The sequence below is a fragment of the Momordica charantia genome (assembly GCF_013281855.1).
Source record: "Momordica charantia cultivar OHB3-1 chromosome 9 unlocalized genomic scaffold, Mcharantia_2.0 BLBB01000009.1, whole genome shotgun sequence".
Classification (NCBI taxonomy): Eukaryota; Viridiplantae; Streptophyta; class Magnoliopsida; order Cucurbitales; family Cucurbitaceae; genus Momordica; species Momordica charantia.
Window position 1 is genome coordinate 6,795,346 of NW_028275167.1, and position 21,152 is coordinate 6,816,497.

The 21,152-nt window shown below is 29.0% G+C and overlaps 1 protein-coding gene and 1 pseudogene across 1 annotated transcript; both read right to left on the reverse strand.

Moving 5' to 3' along the window:
- Positions 1 to 2,776: 2,776 nt before the first annotated feature.
- On the reverse strand, positions 2,777 to 3,635 carry LOC111018470 (uncharacterized; annotated as a pseudogene).
- An 8,722-nt stretch (positions 3,636 to 12,357) lies between these two features.
- RAB28 (responsive to abscisic acid 28) lies at positions 12,358 to 14,122 on the reverse strand. Its single transcript, XM_022294551.2, has 3 exons — positions 13,758 to 14,122; positions 13,004 to 13,291; positions 12,358 to 12,700 (listed from the first exon to the last, which is right to left on the reverse strand). Exons 1-3 carry the CDS (start codon positions 14,082 to 14,084, stop codon positions 12,542 to 12,544), a joined length of 774 nt encoding a protein of 257 aa, XP_022150243.1. The 5' UTR covers positions 14,085 to 14,122; the 3' UTR covers positions 12,358 to 12,541.
- Between the last annotated feature and the right edge of the window lie 7,030 nt (positions 14,123 to 21,152).

Here is a 21,152-nt window from a genome sequence, read left to right on the forward strand (position 1 = left end):
GGTTTTCCAGATACCAAATGTAAAAGGGCATGTGATGAAAAGATGTGGCTGTGACTCGGATTCTGTCTTACACATTGGGCACCAATGGGGAGAGATAGACATGTAGGGCAGTCTCTTTAGGACACTCTTTGAAAATGCCTCAAATGTTCTATTGAATGTTTTCATTTACAAAAAGAAAGTCTGGGTTCATGTCGTAGTGGAGAGTTTTCTTCTCACCAGCAAAAAAAGGTTTAGCATATTGCATATAACTTTCTTCTTAGTTGTTGCAGTGCTAGAATTCCTTCTCACCTATGTTTCTCTTGAATTGTGGCATTTGTATACTTTAAGCGGGCTTCTTTTGTGGCTTTGTTTCAAGTTTCAATTTGAGTTTGAATCGAGTCTATTTTGATGATTAGGCTCTATATCCGAAGATAGAGATACGCAAGTCCACTTCAAATATCACGTTAGAACAATAAAGTTATAAGCTTTAAAAGACCAAGACCCAAGATGAAAACTGAAATTCTTAAAAAAATTCGAAAACTACAACCAACTTTACCTACCAAACTTTATATTTAGCCTACAATTTATCGAACTAGATGTTATGGATACTATGCTATACCTAACCAAACAATGAAAAAAAAAATTAAACAAAAAACTATCACAGCCACTTTAACTACAAAGTACAACCAATTCCAACTGAATTGCACTTGACATGAATTCCTTCCACAAAAGTTATGTACTATCCTTCAAAAAGGAGAAACCTCACAATGAAATCAAATCAAATCAAACACTAATTTAATATTTCACTAGGATCAAGAAACCCAATCACATGGAAAAATGGTTCAAAAAATAGATTTGAAGTAAGAACTACTCCACAATCTAGAGTATCCCTCTTAGTAAGCAAATTCACTGAATCTCATGAGTGCATATGAATCCACACCCACCCACCCACTTCTTGGTTCTGCCCTTTCAATATTTTCAAACTTGGAACAAATAAAAAGGGAGACAAAATCAAGATTCCCCAATTGGGTCCCCAGTTTTGGCAGCATTAGATTAAGTTAAATTTCACAATCCAAAGATTCCCATTTGGCTCAATGTGATATGTTATTAAGTACAGCCATCATTTGTCTCCACAACAATGGACAGCCTAGCTCAAAAACAATAATATGTTAATATGTTTTTCTTGTTTTCTGTAAAACTGTCCTTTAATGACTGTAACCTATCATTGTTTACTGTCTTTTTCATGGTGGGGGGAAGATAATGGGAGTGGATCCATGTGTCCCATTAAGCCAGTAGAACAATTTGGAGAAGGATATGGATTTTTAGTGTGAATAATATTTAGGTACCTATCTCGATCAACTATCATTAAAAATTTAACAAATAAGGGAGACATACTGCATAAGTTATTTTCATAATTGGGTTGCGTTTTTTTCTTCTTGTTTCTAATGTTTTTGCTTGTAATTTATGTTATTTGTCTTTTTTGTTTGTTGTTGATCTTGTTCGCGCTCCTGGAACTTTTCTGTAGGTTTTTTTTTGTTTTCTTTTGTGCCTTGATCTCGGACTATGAGATATTTTTTTCCTTACAATAAATCTAACTTTTGCAAAAAGGAAAAAAAAATGGTATAAAGATCGAGAGAAAATAGAATAAATAGTTGTCAATTTATTAATGGTGGTAAGAAGATACTACCTACATATTATTTGATCGGGTGGCCACGTGATTTTTGTGCAGTGGGGTTTGCTTTTATCTTCTTTATTACAGTGTGAGTGCTTCCTTTTCATGTGTTGCTTCGTCAAGTTGCACAGAAATATATATGTTGCTCTTCCAAGTTTCCCTTGTTTGGTTGCTCATTTTGCCAATTGGTTTCATAAGCTTCTTGTCTTCACATTTTATACCTATAATTTAGGTTGAATTATAAATTTAGTGAATGAATCTTTAAAAGATCTGTAAATTTTTAATATTGTGTCTAATAGATTCTTGAACTTTAAAAAGTGTTTAGTAGGCTTCTAAACTTTTGATTTTGTCTATTCTAAAAATGTTTAATAAATTAGAGACTTATTAGACATAAAATTATAAGTTCAAAATCTACAAGACAATTTCTAAAATCCCGGGACATATTATTATATGATACAACATTAAAAATTTTGAGGACTTATTAAACACAAAGTTGAGTGATGTATTAAACATTAGTTTGAAAGTTCATAGATCATTTGTTATTTTACTTATAATATATTTAGTGGGAGGTTTATCTTAATTTTCATATTTGTTTCACGTTAAATTATAATCTAGTCCCCAATGAACATGGTTGGTTTTATCTTTTAGTCTCTATAGCTTTTAAAATGTTTCAATTATGCATCTATACTTTTAAGTGTTGATCTAACACCATTACCTAAATATATATATTTTTGAAAGTTAAAGCTTAAGATAAAAATATATATATATATTTTTTTATCTTTTTATAATACTTATGAAGTCTTAGTTGAATATTAAAAGTAAATTACAATCTTTCTAATAACCTTTTTCTCAAGTTTCAAAGCTTGGCTAATATATTGGAAAAAAAATACAATGATATAAATTATTGTAATATACAAAATATACAAATGTATAAACCAAGATGGGGCAAAAATGGAAGAAAATATGAAAGATAAGAGTTTGATCTAATAATTAAGGTGACAAAAACCAGAGTTTGAGGGACCAACTTCTCCTTCTCCCACACATATATAATATATTTTATAATCTAAAATCATATCAAACTCATTATCTAATCAATTTTTCCGCAACCCCATGTTAAATAATTCATCAATCTCTATCATTTTATTGGCCGGAGATCTCACCACCACCGCCGGCTGACTCGGCTTCCGAACCCCACTCCCGTCCTCCTCCGCTGATTTTAGCGGTGGCAATGACGGTTTTATTACACAGGCGAGATCTGCGAAAGCACTGAAGATATGTTTGTGAGTGCTTTTAGGATTGAGGGCGAGGTAGCATAGAAGAAGTTCATGCAAGAATTCCCAGCTTGAGTTCGTCCCCTCCATTTCCTCACGCGCTTCCACCATCTCTTGCATTGACCGTCGAAAGTCCGCATAGGGGTCCGGCGAGTATGTCGGGATCGCGAAGCTGTTGTTGAAGAGCACGTCGCCACCGGAGTCGGAGGAAGATAGTGAAGTTGTGGATACGGGGGCGGTGGTGGTGGTGGTGGATTCTACAATGGAGTTGGAGCGGCCGGGGGAGGAGAAGAAGAAGCGGTGCGAGGTGAAGGCGGTGGTGAAGTCGACGGCGGTGGCGGGGAAGTATGCGTCCAGATCACCGTCGTTGGCGGCAGCGTAAAAGGGTTTGGAGGTGGAATTGTTGTCGAAGGTGGTGGTGCACTCGTAGAGGGAGTTGTAGTTTGTGAGGAAGGCGGTGGCGGAGGCGGAGAACGGGCGGGTTTGACGGTGATCCGCCGTGTGGGAGATGGGAGAAGATTGAGTAGAGAGTGGCTTCTTGATCTTTGTAAAACAGAGATTCAAATAGTTTCTTCCAAGTTTGCTCGGCATTTTTTGGTGTGCTTATGAATTTAAAATGGCAAATGTGAGGAGCTCTCTCTATATATATGTGTTGAGAGAGAGAAAGGAAATGATGATAAAAGGAGGCTAAAACCATATGACGGTAGTTTTTTGTTTTACTGTTAGAACGAATGTATTAATATTTACGAAGTTACATCTTAAAATCAATCGTCTTAGTTTGATTCCAATTTTTTAGATTGGATGTTCGAACTTTTTGAACTGTAATACCATATCAATATTGATGGACTCAATTAGCAAAGGGAAGAGTAATCAACGTCTATTATAAAATTTTATTAGATCTCTTATCTTTTTTGAATCTTAAAGCAACGATTATGAGGTGGTGATTCACATTATTTTCTAACATTAACGATGTTGAAATCAAATTAATTCAAACAAAACGACTATCAATTACCGCTTGATTGGAGATATATGTCAAAGTCAATTACTGCGAAGTTACGTTCGATTTGACATTTTCTATTCCATCCTTTTTTAACTAATTTATCTTATTAGTTATACATATAATTTTTCTCATTAATCTTTCTCTCACTTAACTTTTTCATTAGATTAATTTGTCAATTCTTATTAACATTAATTTTGTATTAATTCTATGAAAATATAGCACTTCTAATAAGATCAAAAGTAATTTTGAAATCAAGTTTATTTTGTTTGTAATGTATTCTTTTTGTATGGAAATCGAAGTGCTTTTGATAAATCACTTATTTCAAACCATTCTTTATATTTAAAATACATCATAGTTTGATAATTCTATTCCAAAATATTGTATTTTTTGTAACCGTGCTTTCATATGATTTTAGGATGCCACGTGAGATGTCATCTTCTAAGAAATTGTTAGTAGTCTCATAGGATTTATATTTTCTTAATCTAAATTCTTAAAATAATAAATGCTTTTGTTATTTAAATTTTAAATATTTTATTTTACTCTTTAAACTTGGCCTAAAAAGCAACTTTAGTCATTGCGATTAACTATCCACTTATCATTTCATACAGAATCTTGCTCCATTTCAAAACATGACACTTAATTTATACTGTGTGCACGATTTCAAACACTTGTTTACATAGACATATACTTATCGAGTAAACGACTAAAATAACATACCACCTCAAATTTCCAAAGATTTACAGTAATGAATGACGAATGGCAATGGTTCAATCGAAGATATTTGAACATAACGTCTCGTAAAAGACTTAATAATTTAAAATCCTCATCATCTTCTAAACAAAGTATCTCCTAATAATTTAGCGAGAATGAGCTATGAGCTCAATACTTCGGTTATATGAAAGAGAAAAAAAGATTTAACAACCAAGACTATAATATTTTTTAAAAGCACAAAAATTTATGTTTTAAAGTAGGAAATTAAAAAAAAATTAGGAGGACTATATCTCAAGTTCATGTTTAATTCATCTTTAATTTTAAAAAGAAAATTAGAGTCAAATTTTAATACAAACACTTTTCCAAAGTTTACGAACTCATTTAATACAAACTTTAAATTTGTAATTTAATTTTTAAATCTAAAAATAAAAAATGGGCATGGGAGTTTGGAAAGTTTTGTAAATTAGTTATTTATGTGGAAAATGTTGACTAAACAGCCTGTGACCGTCAAACCCAACCATTTAATGCCTTTTACAAACTTCTTTCACGCGCCGTGGTAGGCGAATTCACCACGCGCTTTTGTTTCCAATCTTCAGTAGACAAGCAATAGAGTGCACGCGCCATACACGCGTGGGGTAAGTAAAAGTTCAGTGACCCAGTTCTCTGCAATGTTTTGGAATGGAAGCAAGGCGCACATGCAAGACTGGTGGTTTGATGAAGCATCATTTTTTTCCTTCTAAAATTAAAATGAAAAAAGTAATTTTCATTTTTATCTATTTATGTATTTATTATTAAATTAAAAAATACGAACTCTGTGGTTTTATATTGAAGTAACGATTTAGTCGTTATACTTTTCTCAAAAGATGCTTAGCAGAAGTGATGAGGAGAAGTGGTTGTAGAAGTTTTGCTTACAAGTTTAGAACAAAACAATATCCATCTAATTTTTCATTGAATTTTAAAAAGTTGGTAACGTTAGTTCATGAACTTTAATATGTAACAATTTAGTCTTTATTGTAAAACAAATCTAGTTAGAGTTTCTTAAATGTGTGGATTGATGACCTAATGAGTGAGTATACTAAATTGTTATATAATAAGAATTGACACTTAATTCTGATGAGATTTTATTACGGTAGGGATTAAATTGTTTCAATTTTCAAACTACAAAGCCTAAATCGTTATTAAAGTTCAAGTACTAAATTGTTACCAATCTGAAAGTACAATGACTAAATCATTCTAAATTAAAGTTCAGAGAATAAATTTGAAATGATATGGACATGCTATGATGTGGGAGCATCAACTTTGGGCTTTTGAGGAGTGGGAGCGCCGCTTTCTGTGTAGTGTTGTCACACAACAGCATGTTGGATTCAAACTTCTCCTAGAATAGTTTTCGGTGTGAAATGAAATGAAATTTATAGGAGATAATTGAGTAATTCAAATGATATATATAAATATTTGATAAGATTCAATTCATTTTAGTAATAAAGAAAATGTATTTTTAACCTTATTAGTCGCCAATCTAGCATAGTACTTATTTGCAACACTCGAAACATATTTGAGTGCAATCTTCACTATACTAACTCTAACGGTACCAATACATTCGATTGCATACGCTTGCATGTGCATAAAAAAATCATATATAAAGTGTTAAAAGGATATCGGTACTCAAAGTATCTCTACAATGGTATATGATATCATTTGCCTTTGACATAATATCTACGACTTTGTTTTTAGTTTCACTCAAAAAACTTCATCCCAATTCAGATATTTGTTGTCGTTTATATAACATAAATCACTCTTTTCTCTAATCAATATGAGAAATTTGTTTGCACACACCTTGCAACTCCAACATAAAAGTGAGGTACATTTTACACTAATTTCGGTGTTCTATTGAATTTTTCACTCAAACTAGTTATTATCTTGATCGTCGAAATTATTTTGACAGCAATTTCACTAGCATGACCTCAGTGATATCTTAATCTCCCTTTCTTTCATACAAATTACCAAAATACGACGATGGATAGATTCCACCATATATTATATGATTTATAATTCTAGCGGGATACAATTCTAAATCATATTTCTTTTTACCATATTATAGTCCTCTCTTAACTTTTTGTTATTGTCGTCTATGTTTTTTTCATAATTATAAAACAACATGAAGTTGGTTTGAATAAAGAACCTCAAAAACGTATCACTATATATTTTGTGAAAGAAAGTTGAAAAAGAAAAGTAACGACAAAGTTCTTTTTCCTCCTTAAAACAAGGGAATTCTCACATTAGCCATGCCTAGCACATGGGTCCTACCATATTATATATATATTATAATTTATATATATAACTATAACAAATTATATGATGAATTGAATCCAACCCCACATACAATAAATTAAATTCTACCCATTGATCGAGTTTCTCTTTGGTTTTAATTAAAACTTCAACTTGGGCTTAAATCGAGTTTTTTTTTAAGGCTAAATATATGTTTATATTTGTTTCTAGTACAACAAATTAGAAGGATGGAATTCGAACTTCCAACCTCAAGAAAAGGGCATGTGCCAATTACTAATAAATTAAATTAAGGTTGGAAAATATATGTTTATATTTAATGTTTGGGTGTGTTTTTTTTCTTTTAATTTAAAGTTTAGTTTCCTACGTTTTAACGATTTTCAATTGTACCCTCACTTTTAGTAAAGGTTAAAATTGTTAATTATTGATGTTTATATGGCATCATAGTACTTAGTGAGTGAGTAGAAATTTAAATGAGTAATTAGACAATCTAATAGAGGAAAATTACTTAATTCGTCCTCCAAAATTTATAAGAAAATTAGTAAAAAGTTTGGTTTTTCTAACTTTAATTTCTCCTCTAAATTTCTACCACCTCACTATATATCATGCAATAATGTAAGTTTATTATTAACTAATTTAACATTCACAATAGAAATGAAAAGTATGAAAACGAGATTAAATTATTCAAACTATTTTATTCAAAAAAAAAAAATTGTTCAGGCTATTAAAACAATAGAGACTAAATTGATTATAAAAAACATCCAAACATCGTGAACTAAAACATATGTTTAGCCTTTTTGATTTTGTGATTAAAGCTCTAAAATCTTGATAATAACTCAGTTCAATTCAGTAACAAGAATTTTTAGCTAGGACGATGGTTTTTTTCTTTTTCGTCGACAATAACAATCTATTCCAATGGGTCTATGCAATAATTGACAAAAATTTAGTTGGAAATAAAAGTATGTTGTTTACATTGTTGCGAAAATCAAATTTGTTGTAGTGATCATGAGAATCAATGTCAGCACATAATATCTAGTTTAACATATGTCAAAATGAGCATAGCTTAGCGGTAATTGACATATATCTTTAACTAAGAGGTTCTGAGATCGATCCTCAACCCCACTACTCAAAAAATACAATTAATTAACATATCTTTATTATAAAGTTATAATAACCCTACCACATTGTAAAGTTATGTTTGAGAATAATTCATTTTCCTCGTTAGGATGCCTAGTGAGTAGCTTTTAGCTTTAAAATTTTAATCTTGTTTGTCAATCTAAACATAGTATAAGTATGGAGTACTTATGACGATTTCAAAGAACGGTTTTATTTCCATCTAGCAATTTTTTAACCCGAAAAATAGAAAATTTCATTAAATTTAAATCTTAAACTTGAATAGCTTAAGCAACAAATAGACAATTCAAAACTCAATTTCATTATAGTTTTGACCTATTTTTGAAGGGTTTTTTTTTTTTTCATTTAGAATTCATCACATGCGCACTATTTAAATGGAAATATGTAGTTCCAAGGCAAAAAAAATTTAAAAGTTATATACAGTTTGAGGGTAAAAATTACAGCTTCATATTATATAGTTAAAAGACAAATTACAATCTCATCCATGGTTTATGGGCAAAATTGAAAATTTGTATATACTTTTTAACCTACTGTTTCCGACCTGCAATGCTAAACTAATTGAAGTATAGTCAGCATCGATATTTGTTGACATTTCTATCAACATTTCTATATGTTCATAGGTTTGCCATCGACATGAGGTATAATCAACATTTTCATAACATTGCAAAAAATTAAGAGAAAATATAAAAAATATCAAAACGATATTAATATTAATAATTTTTAATTTATTTAAAAGAGTAAAATGTTTATTATTTTATATTTTTATTAATAATTTTTAATTTATTTAAAAGAGTAAAATGTTTATGTTTTATATTTTCATTAATAATTTTTAATTTACTTAAAAAGAGTAAAATGTTCATATTTTTTTGGCATCATACTTTTATCGACATTTCCGTTTTTTAAAATCTTGGTAAACATTTGAAATTCTTATTAAAAATTCATATTAAATAAAAGACAAATAATTATATAATTTAACACAAAAAAAAGAGCAAATCTTCTCTCCAAAATTATAAGGATTGTGTGTTCGTTTTTTCTTCTCTGAAAAAAAAAAGCCACACCACACCTTACAATATTCTATGAAAAAAAAATACAAAAGAATACTTTGCAAAATTATATGCTTGATCAAGAAACAAAATCTCATAATGTATTTGCTTCAATCCAAATATATTATGATAAATTATCTAAAAAAACCTTAAAAAAGAAGGATGTTTTGCAATAAAAAATGGTAATCATCTCATGAATATCAAAGAAAAACAAAATCTCATATTGTATTTCCTTAAATAAATAACGAGTTATAATGAATCTGCTAAAAATCTTTTAAAATACTACTTGAAAAAATTGCAATCTATCTTTTAATTAATTTTGAAACATATTAAATTATAAGTTTGATCCCTATTTTAGATTTTAAATTAAGTTTATCAGTGCTAACATGACATCCATTATGGACGAAATGTAACATGATGATCTAGCACCCACTTGAACAAATTACTTTATGAAATAATGAATATAATTAAAGGTTGAATAATTAGATTTAATTAGGATGAAATATTTAGTCGAGGAGATTAAAATTATAATTAAAATGTAATTGGTTGGTTTCTGCTCCTTTATCAAAATTCATAATTGATCCATGCTAACAAGTAGCACATATAAACATCAATGTTATTTCAATTTAGTCCCTAATATTTTAACATTTTTCAACTATATCCTTCAAATCGAAAAATTTTAAAAATTGGCTATATAAAAACATATACAATTAACAATATACTTAGTGAGTAGGAATTAAGTCGAAGAAAAATCAAAATTTCTGCCAAGAATTAAAAAAAATTTCTCTCGTAGATGTCCCTAGTTTACTTTATGAATTTCTACGAAATTATAATGAAGTATTATCGCATGTAAGTTTACCATCGACCAATTCTAACATTCCTTATCGATGAGAAGTTTAATTAAATTAAACATTAGTGACTAATTAAATTGAAGATTTCATATATCGGAGAATGAAAACAAAGCACAAGAAGTTTCCAAGGAAGCAGAGATATATAGAACTTTGGCATATATAAAGGAAGTTAATATTATTGTATATTTGAAGATCTTAGATGTTAGCTGTAGGCCTTTGTTTTTTAATTTTAATTATTGGGAACACAACAACAAATCTCTGCAGATATATAGTTGTATAAATCATACTCTCCAACTTGTCCTTTGAATTTGAATGAATCTTCAAAAAGCTTCCAATTGTGTACTTAATTATTTGTACTTTTAATTTCCATTTCCAATAACACTCACTCTACTTTCTCTACCATTATTGGTTTAATATCCTTATCTATTAGTTGTATATAGATTTATTTTTACTACATAAATCTCGATTTTGGTCGAATATATCATTGTACTATGATATCGTAATTAAACTCTATCGAGAATTAAGTTTAGTTGCAATTTTGAATTACAAGAGGAAAGATATTTCCTAATCGTTAGCTGCCTTGAGGTATTTTTTTTCAACGGTTGGAGTATTTTTTTCAATGGTTTATGCAAACAAAAATTGTGTCGATTTTTTGCTCATAATTGAACGATTTATGAATCATTATTAGGTTTACAACAAAACTGTAACAGATGTCAGCTTAAATTGAAATAAATTATATGGAAGTACCTCTAAACCGTTCTTACCTCAATCATTTGTCATTTTGGATTAAAAAGATGTGAAACTATCTCTCTATAAGAACGGTGCATGTACTGATCTGACCTTATTCACTAATTTATCATTTTATCATTTTGGATTAAGAAAATGTGGAAGTGCCTCTTTACAAGAAGAATACATTTCCTATCCTTACCTTATTCATTTATAATTTCGAGTTAAAAATATGTAAAAGTACTTCGAGACGTGAAAGTGCTTCGAGTTGTTGGAACCAACCTGATCGTAACAATAAACACTAGTAATAAAATCCTCGCAAAAATCTAGCTTATGGATCTCCTCTAAGGTTAGCCCATTTGGACCAATTTGGCCCATAACCCAAATTCATATATATCTCTAATCCAAGCCATACCAATAGTAAACATCGGAGAAAATCTTTTTTTTTTTAGGATTATTATTGATCAGCTATTTAGAAATCATAATTAGAAATGTATAGGATTTACATTTTTATCCTAAAAAACCCTAATTAGGATGGTATTCATCACAAAAATTACTAGTATATCCTGGTTATAATATTAAATAATTTTTAAAATCACAAATTTGTAAATCGAAGTTTACGATTCAAATCCCTCTCTTAAAATTTGCTTAATAGTACCCCGAAAAGTAAAAAGATACCCAAACCAAAAAAATCTCCAAAATACCCATTTTCGAAAAATTTGAAACTCGTTCGTCCGACTCTTCTGCTTCCTCTGTTGTTGTCTGGGTGCCTCCTTCTCCCGTCGTCGTATCTGTTCTTCTTATCCCGTCGTCATTTCCATTATTCTTATTAAAAACTCGTCGTTTTTGTCCGCTCCTTCCTCTTCGATCGTCGTTCCTTCATCTTCGATCCCCCTCCATTGCCAGAACAGTTCATCTCCGCTTATCCCGATCGAAACATTTACATTCCAATATATCTTTAATAGTTTTCTCTTTTAGATTTGTACAATGTTGAATACTTTTTTTTATCTATTGTTAAACCCTTTCAATGTTCTTTCCATGTCCTAGTCTCCAACAGTTGTTTTCGAATTCTGATTTCGTGTGGATTGTATATATGGGAATATAAGGAAGTTTATATATAATTTAGATTATACACGTATATACACGACGAGGAGACATTAGTAAAAATCTATACCTGTTGAATAAGAAAATCGAAAATTAAAAAGAGAGAGAATGATTTAGATATTTTTATAATTAATAATATTGATAAATCGAAAGAATTTACTATTTTGAGGAGTGTTAAAAATTTATATAAGACCCACTAATAATAATTTATGAAATTAAGTCTTTTATATTTAAAAAAACCAAATCACTAAAAATATGGTAGAATTAAATGTTTTATATTTCTTGTAAATACAATAAATAGGAATAAAATCAAAACTAAAATAAAATCCTAGCTACAGTGTAAATAAATTTCTAAAACTGTCCATTTCTAAAGCTGTCACGTGAAAACATTATCCACGGTTCTTTTAACTTTTGTCTCTCCTATACCTGAGATTAACCTTTTTTTTTTCTCCTATACCTGAGATTAATCATCCGTACTGTATCCTCGTACGCATACATACACACCAGATCATTACTTACTTTAAAAACTTCCCTTCAGTACAATATTGGGAAAAACTCGTTAGAAGTACTTTCTAAAGAAAGGAAAAAAAAGCACTTTATGTAATATCTTAACATATATTACATATCTTCGTCCTCTTTCAACTCCCAAAAACTCATCCCAACAACTGATAATATATAATATATACATGCATATAGAACCAACACAAAAAACACTATACACACAAGAACGTAACCAAAGCATCCATCGTATGACCCCAATTTGCAAGCTACCCCTGTTGGTTAAGCCTGGCCGCCGCTGCCATTGACGCTGCCACTCCTCCCGGCGTGGTCGCCATCGTCGGGTCATTCCTCATCTCCGCACTTATCACCCTTTCCGCATCTTCCTTCGTCACCGTCTTGTCTCCTGGTAGCTTCGCAATGGCATCCTAATCACAACAATAATCACATTGGTTCGTTTATTTTAATTTTTTTTTTTTTTTTGTACCTTCAAGATGTTGTCCTAACCCTTTGAAAAAAAGGATAGTTTTAGTTTATTATATGTCCTCAATATTAATTTCAATTTTGATTATATATAAACTCTTAATGAAATGTAGGCCTATAACTTTAAATTTATTTAATTTTAAAGGAGAAATTAAAATAGTCACTTGAAGAACCAAAATAATAAACAATAATTCGGCAGTGAAGAATTAAGATATTGAACAAACAAGAGAATGTTATGTTATATTTACCGATAAAACATCGCCGAGTGTTGTCTTGTCCTCGTCGCGCATGGTTCGAGTGTTGAGTGTGGCGGCGGACTGAGCCTCCGCCCCGACACCGCCCGGTACTATAGCGTCTTTTCCGGTGGCCCTCACCTCGGCAGCTTGAATTGCAGCCGCGTCGCTTTGGTCGATCGGCTTGTCTCCGGCACCGACTGCACTTGCTTCTAGAGCTTCTCCGATGGTGATTGAACCAGGGTCAAGAGCTGCTCCCGGAGCCCTCATCGGAACGTCTGGTTGAACATATCGTCCCACAACCTATAAATATAATGAATCAATAAATTAAACTTCATGAAAATCACCAATAATATGTAACTTAACTTCTAAGTTTGAATTTCATTTGCTTGAAAAACCAAAATGAAATAAGAAAGAAAAGTTGAAAGCCCATTATGTTTTTAAAAAATTATTTTTAAATTTCCTATCTTCATTGTCAAAGATTAAAGGGTAAATTAACCAACTATAAGTTCAAAAAAAAAAATCAGCTGTCCATTTTTCTCTATATGAAAATAACAAGGATGAATAAACTATAATCAACCGTCCATTTTTCTCTGTGAAAATAACTATCCATTTTTCTCTCTATGTAAATAATTATTGATAAGGATAAATAAATGACCATTCAACTCAACTTAAAATCAACCGATGTTAGAAAATAATTATAGTCAAAGAAACTATTGTTAAGGATAAATAAAGGACCATTCAACTCAACTTTAAAGCTAAACTTTACCTGACCACCGACCGACTCGACGACGACTCGCTGGCCATCGACGACTGCTTCGGTGACATTGACGCCTTGGTGCCGAGCAGCATCGGAAGCCTCGAAGTGGCCAACGACGCCAGCACGTTCGTTGATGGTGGCAGCAGACTGCATGACGGCGGCGGGGCCGCCACGCTGAGTCTGGCCAAGGACCATATTCTCGGCGGCCTGCATGGTGGCCGCATCTCTGGGGGCGATGGGTTCTGAAGCCAAGTCGCCGGAGACGTCGAAAACGTCGCCGTACTTGATGGGATCCACGTAATCGCCGGCGGGTCTCCGTGGCTGTCCCTGGCTCATCTTTCAAATATAATTTCTCTTCTAATGGTTCTGTTCTGGGTTACAATTTTGTTGGAGTGTAATAATTTGGAGTTGTATATATATATAACGAAATAATTATTTTTACAGGTGTTGAGAGCAGAATTATTAATTGACATGTGGACATGGAAATGGCAGCATCGTTAACTGACACTTGGAAATCAATGTCGGCCAAAATTTTATCACAATTTCAATCTATAAAATTCTCAAAATGTAATCCTAACATTGGATTAAAGAATTCTACTGGGTATAAATTAAATTTGTGTTAAAAAATTTTGTAAATACCAATTAAGGTTCATTGATTCAAACCTGATAATAATTACCTACTTTATTAATTAATTTCCATGTATGATACTAAATTTTTTAAAATTAATTAGTTCGTTAATCTGTGAGATTAGTTTTTAAACCAAAAAAAATCACGAGAATTCATAAAAACAAAAATAAATAAATAATAAGTTTACCACTCATGTAAAGTTTTTTTTAGGTACAAAATAGAAGGTCGAAAATCGAACTCATAACCGCCTCTTTAAGATATATGTCAATTTTGAGTTATGATCTGTTGGAGTAAACATAACTATTATTTTTTTAATAATTATTTATTTTTTAGTAAACATAACGTTAAAATTAAAAGTTCAAAACAAACAAAATTTTGTCAAAGCAGACATAATTTAGTCATAATTAGCATATATTTTCAATCAAAAGGTCGTGAGTTCAAATTTCCCAACATTTTTGTCAAAAAAAAAAAAAAAAACAAACAAAATTTTAATTTAACCATTCATTTTATATATAATTTTGATTAGACCAAAGTTTGTTGTACAATATGATTTAGGTCAATTTGGACCATATTTAGGCTGGTCTCTTGGGCTTTAGTTCAAAGTCTTCTTACCTTTTTATCTTATCCAGTTTAGTTAAAAGGCTAAATATACTGGTAGTCTTCAATCTATGAGCTTTCTTTTTTTCAATTTAGTCCTTGATGTTTTGGAATTCTCAAATTTACCTTCAATATATTAAAAATTTTCAATTAGGTCCTTACTTAAAATTATTCTTAAAATTTGTTAACAAAAAGCTAATGTTTTGAATTCACAACCTCTCGAAGATATATGTCAATTTACTGTTGACACAGGCATACACATTATATGAACATTTCAAATGACAAAATAAAAATGAATTTTTTAATCAATGCATCGATTTTAAGTTTGGACGAGTTGAATTTTATGTGTCAAATAATATGGAACAAGATGTGTTCACATGTCTAAATACTAGCTCTTTCGTTAACAAATTGTGGAAGGATATAAATTGGAATTTCTAATACATTAAAAGTAAAATTAAAAGGTTGAAAAAAGTTTAGGACCAAATTGAGAATGGTATAAAAGACTATGAAACATCTTGTATATATTTAGATCAGTTAAATAATAAGTCTAGTTCATGTATTCAAAATATAAATAAATAAGAAAATTCTAGTTCACGATATTTATATTTTTTTTAAAATGGTGTCTATTATAGATTTTTTTCAATACAACATATGAGGTCGGGAATCAAACTCACAATCTCTTGGTTGGAGATATATGACAATGACGATTAAACTATGTTCGTTTTGAGTAAACATAATTTTTTTTAAGTGAATGCAATCTTAAATTTGAAAAATCAAAATTTTAATTTAACCATTCATTTTATATATAATTTGATTTAAAACTTTAAAGACTTTGCAGTAATGTTACAGTAGTGGGTTGACATTGCATTAAATTAAGCCATTTAACTTTGTTTTTATTAAAAATTAGAAGGAAAAAAATATACAACTTAAACTCTTATTTTTTAATAAACATAACTCTTTTTAAGTTTAACAAATTTATTGAGAGAAAAGATTAGAATGTACAAAATAATAATTAGTTGAAAATACCAATCAAACAAGTTTTAATAATAAAAGAGAATTGGTAATAAAGTAGAAAATCACGCATGAAACTAGAGGTTATAATCTTTCTAACATGACACAACAAGATCATAAAATATCTCACTTAAGAATTAGTAATTCTTATGTGTTTTCCGACGCCAAATATTATAGGGTCATATGGTTGTCTCATGAGATTAGTCAAGGTGTGCGTAAGTTAACCCGGACACTCACGAATATCTAAAAAAAAATGATGAAGGTAAGTGAACATTTATTCTGCGTCTAAGAGATTGTGTCGTGATAAGCAAGCAATGTAATTACGATAAAGTCAATGGAGCGATTTACGAGAAGTGGAGACAAATAACCACCATATCATAAGTAAAAGAATCTCTTAAAATGTACTAACGTTCAATCATGTTCCAAATCACATCACATCGACTTGGTGTAATAAGCTATCGCTAGTACTTGATATCAACTTAAAATTTGATTCCATCTTAGAACTATCGTGACCATAAAATAAAGTGAAATCTACCTAATAAACAACTATATTGGACCTAATAATAAAATTTGGAAACGAAGAATTAACACTTCCAAAATTAACAATGTCAAGTTTTACCAATTTTGCAAATTATTTATTATGACGTAAATGAAAAGCGAAAAATGAACCAACCAGTTGCAAGTTTGCAACAAATTTGCATCCCAAGAGTCGATGAGCATATGAAAAGTGTCATAAATTTTTTTATGAACTTTTTTTTTTTTTAAATCATAAATTTTATCATTCAACTTTTAGAATCATGTCTAAAATATTCTTAAAATTTTCAATATTTTATCTAATAGCTTTTTAAAAGTATTTAGTGACCAAAATTTTTAAATGTCAAGATATCAAATTTATAGAAATATGATAAAATTATTATCGATATTGACAGATATTTCTTAAAAAATTACAAATATTTCAATTCAAAAATAACATTTTACAAATTTTAAATAAATTAAAAATTATTATTATATTATGTCCACCTTATAAATACTTTGTTGGTATTTTTTTTTTATATTTTGTCACTTTTTTGCAATACTACATAAATTTTGATTCAACTCTTATGTTAATGTCAAGCCTACAGACCTATAAATATTGAAAGGAATTTAATATCTTGATAGGGATCAAACTAAACACTTTCTAAAGCTTAATTATATGAATCTTTGCGATACAAAACTACTAGTTTAAGAATCTATTAAGTAAACTATTAAAAGTTCAACCACGTGTTATAAACACTTTGTAAAGTTAAGTATTAGACACATAATAAAATTTATTATTATTATTATTATTATTATTATTATTATTATTATTATTATTATTATTCAATAGCAAAGCATTTGTGTAAGAAGATTTATACTAGATCCAAAAAAATAAGATTTAATTCTTCATTCGAAACCAAATCTCTCAAAGTAAAAACTCACACAAAATCTTTCATGGAATTCTAAAATGATTGAGGAAAAAAGAAAAAGAACCCTTAAAATGCAAGCAACAATAATTAAAGTCCAAAAGCACATTTAATCATATAGTTTTATTTTCTTTTTCAACTTTCCTAGAAATTATTAAACAAAATCAAGCCACGTGGCTATGTTATTCTCTCTTCTTTTTATACAAACTCCCCATTATTTATTTTTTAGTTATTTTTTTTTCTTTTTATTACTTTATTTTTTGTTGGCATTTTTTAGGCCATGTTTGGAATTACAATTTTCAAACATAGATAGGGATGGTATCCCCTTTGGCGTGCAAAACTCAAGCCAGACGTTTCCTTTTCACAGCTTTTTCACCTTTACTTGTTTTTCTTTTTTCTTTTTGTCAAAATTAATTTCGATATGTTTTTTCATACATTAAATTATAAATTTAATTTATGATTTAGTTTCGAATTAAGTTTCTAAAACTTTGAGTTATGATTTTTTAATAATCTTCGTCATTAATACTATTAATGATATGACATGTCTAGTACTAGAGAGATAGTAAAGAAAAATAAAATAGTTAAAGATACATGTCTAATGATTTGAATGATTGCATCACATAGATGGTAAAGAAAAAAAAGATACATGTCTAATGATTTGGATTACTGTAATAGATAGATGGTAAATAAAAAATAATAATTAAAGTGCATATCAGTAACATTTTTGTTTCTTGTTTTTCTTCAAGAAAAAAAATATTGTATTTGGTAACTGTTTCTTATTCTTTATTTTTTTTATTTAAAAATAAGCAGAAACAGTTGATGATCATTTTTTGTCTCTTCTTCTATAAAATTTTAAATTTAAAAAGTAAAAATTTTATATCAAATTTAATTTTTTGTGGTATATTTAATTTTTTATCTTTATTATGCCCTTTATAAATAAAAAATGATAAAATAATAATTTTATCCATCTTTTGGAAAAACAAACAAACTATAAATAGAGATGAGAAAAAGAGAAACTTTATCGGGTCGTTTGTATAATTTTAGGAAAGTTAATCTAAAATAAAAAATAAGAAACAAGAACAATTATAAAAAAAAATGCTTATATTGCTAAAAAGTTAGAAACAGAAAACAATAAACCCGCGGTTTACCAAACGAGATCTAAACTTTCCTAATATAGGATTTATGAACTTTTAAATATTTTTTTTGTCTAATAATTCAGTAAATGTTAAAAAGTATCTAATAAGTTGCGGACTTAATTTGACAGAAAAATAAAGATAAGACCTGAACTTATGAAGAAATACACAGAATTGAAAGTTTAAGGATTTAATTAATAAATATTTTTGAAATTTTAGAGACCTGAACTTATGAAGAAATACATAACTTAGTAATTTAACCAAAAAAAAGGATAATCGGAGAAAGAGAGTGATTCTTTGTTCGGTAATATTACCCTTTTGTCCTTTGCAAAAAAAAATATTACCCTTTTGTAGAATTAATTTCATTGCACACTCTCCATCTATGATTAATTTGTTTGGCATTTTGCATTTTTGTTAAGTGTTTTTCATCATCTTGTGCTTAAAGGATGACCTAATACTTTAGGGATTCAACCTTGAATTGTTTTCTCATTATAGCTTTATACCTACTTTTAGGTTTATTTATGTTTTACTTTTAACCCTTTTCAAGGTTTTTTTAAAGAAAATAAAATTAAAAAAAAAAAAACCCCTTTTCAAGGTTCACATTTGATTATTTTTATTTCGAGCTTTATCCTCTTAAGATGTTTTTTATTTCATTTTTATTCTTCAAGTTTTATAAGATTTTTTTTTTTTTTTTTTTGTGAACTTCATCATTAAATTTTTATAACAACTAAAATTCAATAAATGTTAATTAGAAGTTTAGGGACGAAAATCCAATTAAACTTTAAATGTATATGTGCCGATAAGGTCGTGTCAAAATTTCAATGAAAAATTCTTTCCTCCCATGTAAGATATTATTTTCAAACTAGAAAGGAGGAAATTATACTTTCCATTTTTAATGTTGCTTAGCAAGCAAGGTTTGATTAAAGATAGCATATCTCATCTCTAAACCAATGTACCCTTCTTCCTTCCTTAAGCTTTCCCAACTTTTCCCTCTTTCGAGATAAAGGATTCTTCCTTAATTCCTCTATTTTATATATATTCCTTTCTTTTTTTTCTTTTTTTTTTTTAAATATTATTTCATTCATGTACCTTTTGCTTTGATTTATTTTGGTACCTGTACTTTCAAGCTTTCGAAAGGTTTATTTTGGTTCTTATAATTTCAACTTTGGTTCATTTTAGTCCTTATACTTTCAAAATATTCGTTTTTGTCTCTATACTTTAAAAAAAAGCGACTATTTTATCTCTATTTTCAAACTTTTAACACAAATTCTACACATAACGGGAACCATTTAATAGAAGTCATGGTTATATTCCAATGAATATATTAAATGTAGTATCGTGTTAAAATTGTGATAGAAAAAATGAGATTAAAAATAAAATTAAGAAACCAAAAGGGTCACTTATTGAACAAAAATAAACATTTTGAAACTAAAGAAATTAAAATGAACCAAAGTTGAGAGTACAATGATCGAAATGAACAAAAGTTGAAAGTATATAGGGACCAAAATAGTATTTTAACCTATATTATTTTTCTAGGTCCCACCAAGTGATTAGACATATTTGTTTTAGTACGACAAATTTGGAGAGCGGAGATTTGAACGCCCTACCTCAATAGATCGAGTTATGTATCCGACCTATTTAAAATTAATATGATACATGTTGCTATATACTATGTTATTAGCACCCCTTACAATAAAGTTTCCTTCCAAGGTTTTCAAATTCAAAATCTTTTATAGAGTTAAAATTGACTCTTTCTTTCTCGATACAAATGAAGATTGTCTTAAATATATTGATTATATGTACCTTTCTAAATGTATAAAGTTTTAAAGAGATAAGATAAGAATTCGTTCTCTAATAAAATATTTTCTCTACTTAAAATAATATCTTCTAAATAAACCCTTCCTAGTACAAAGGCATTCCAACTCCCATTAATTAACATGTAGTTTATAATACTTCTACTATTTTCCAAAAAATATTCATATTTTTAAAATAAATATAAAATGCTAGATTAAATAATATATACTTTTGTTCTAGGTAAATGTCAATTTTTAGTCTTTTAAAATTTCATTTTTATCCTTTCACTTCAATAAGACTCCTAATATATAGGATGTTAAAATAATGATGATGTGATGATTTAAATTTGTTGAACAAGATGGTCAAAGATTGTTAGAACATAATATTTTCATGATTTTGAGTTGGGTAGACAAGTCAAATCATGCAAAATGGATAAATTTTCAATTTTTTTTTATTTAATGTGTCATGTTATTATTTTGTTAATGAACTTTAACTCTAAATGATAATAAAGACTTGACTGAAATAATCAAAATCATATATTTGACTTTATTTTTAAAATTAAAGTATAGGATTACAAGATTTTTTTTTCTCGTTTCTTTTTTTAAGTTGGGTGGGACAGATTTTGAACCTTTGGCAATGCCAATTATTACTTTATTTCTTGTTGAATAAAATAAACTAAGGTGGCTAAAATTTTAGCATAGTTCAGATAAAATATTACAAAAGTAGTAAGTAGAAAATAATCATAAACATGATAAAATTAGAATACAAATAAATCATTGTTAATCAATATTTAAGCTAA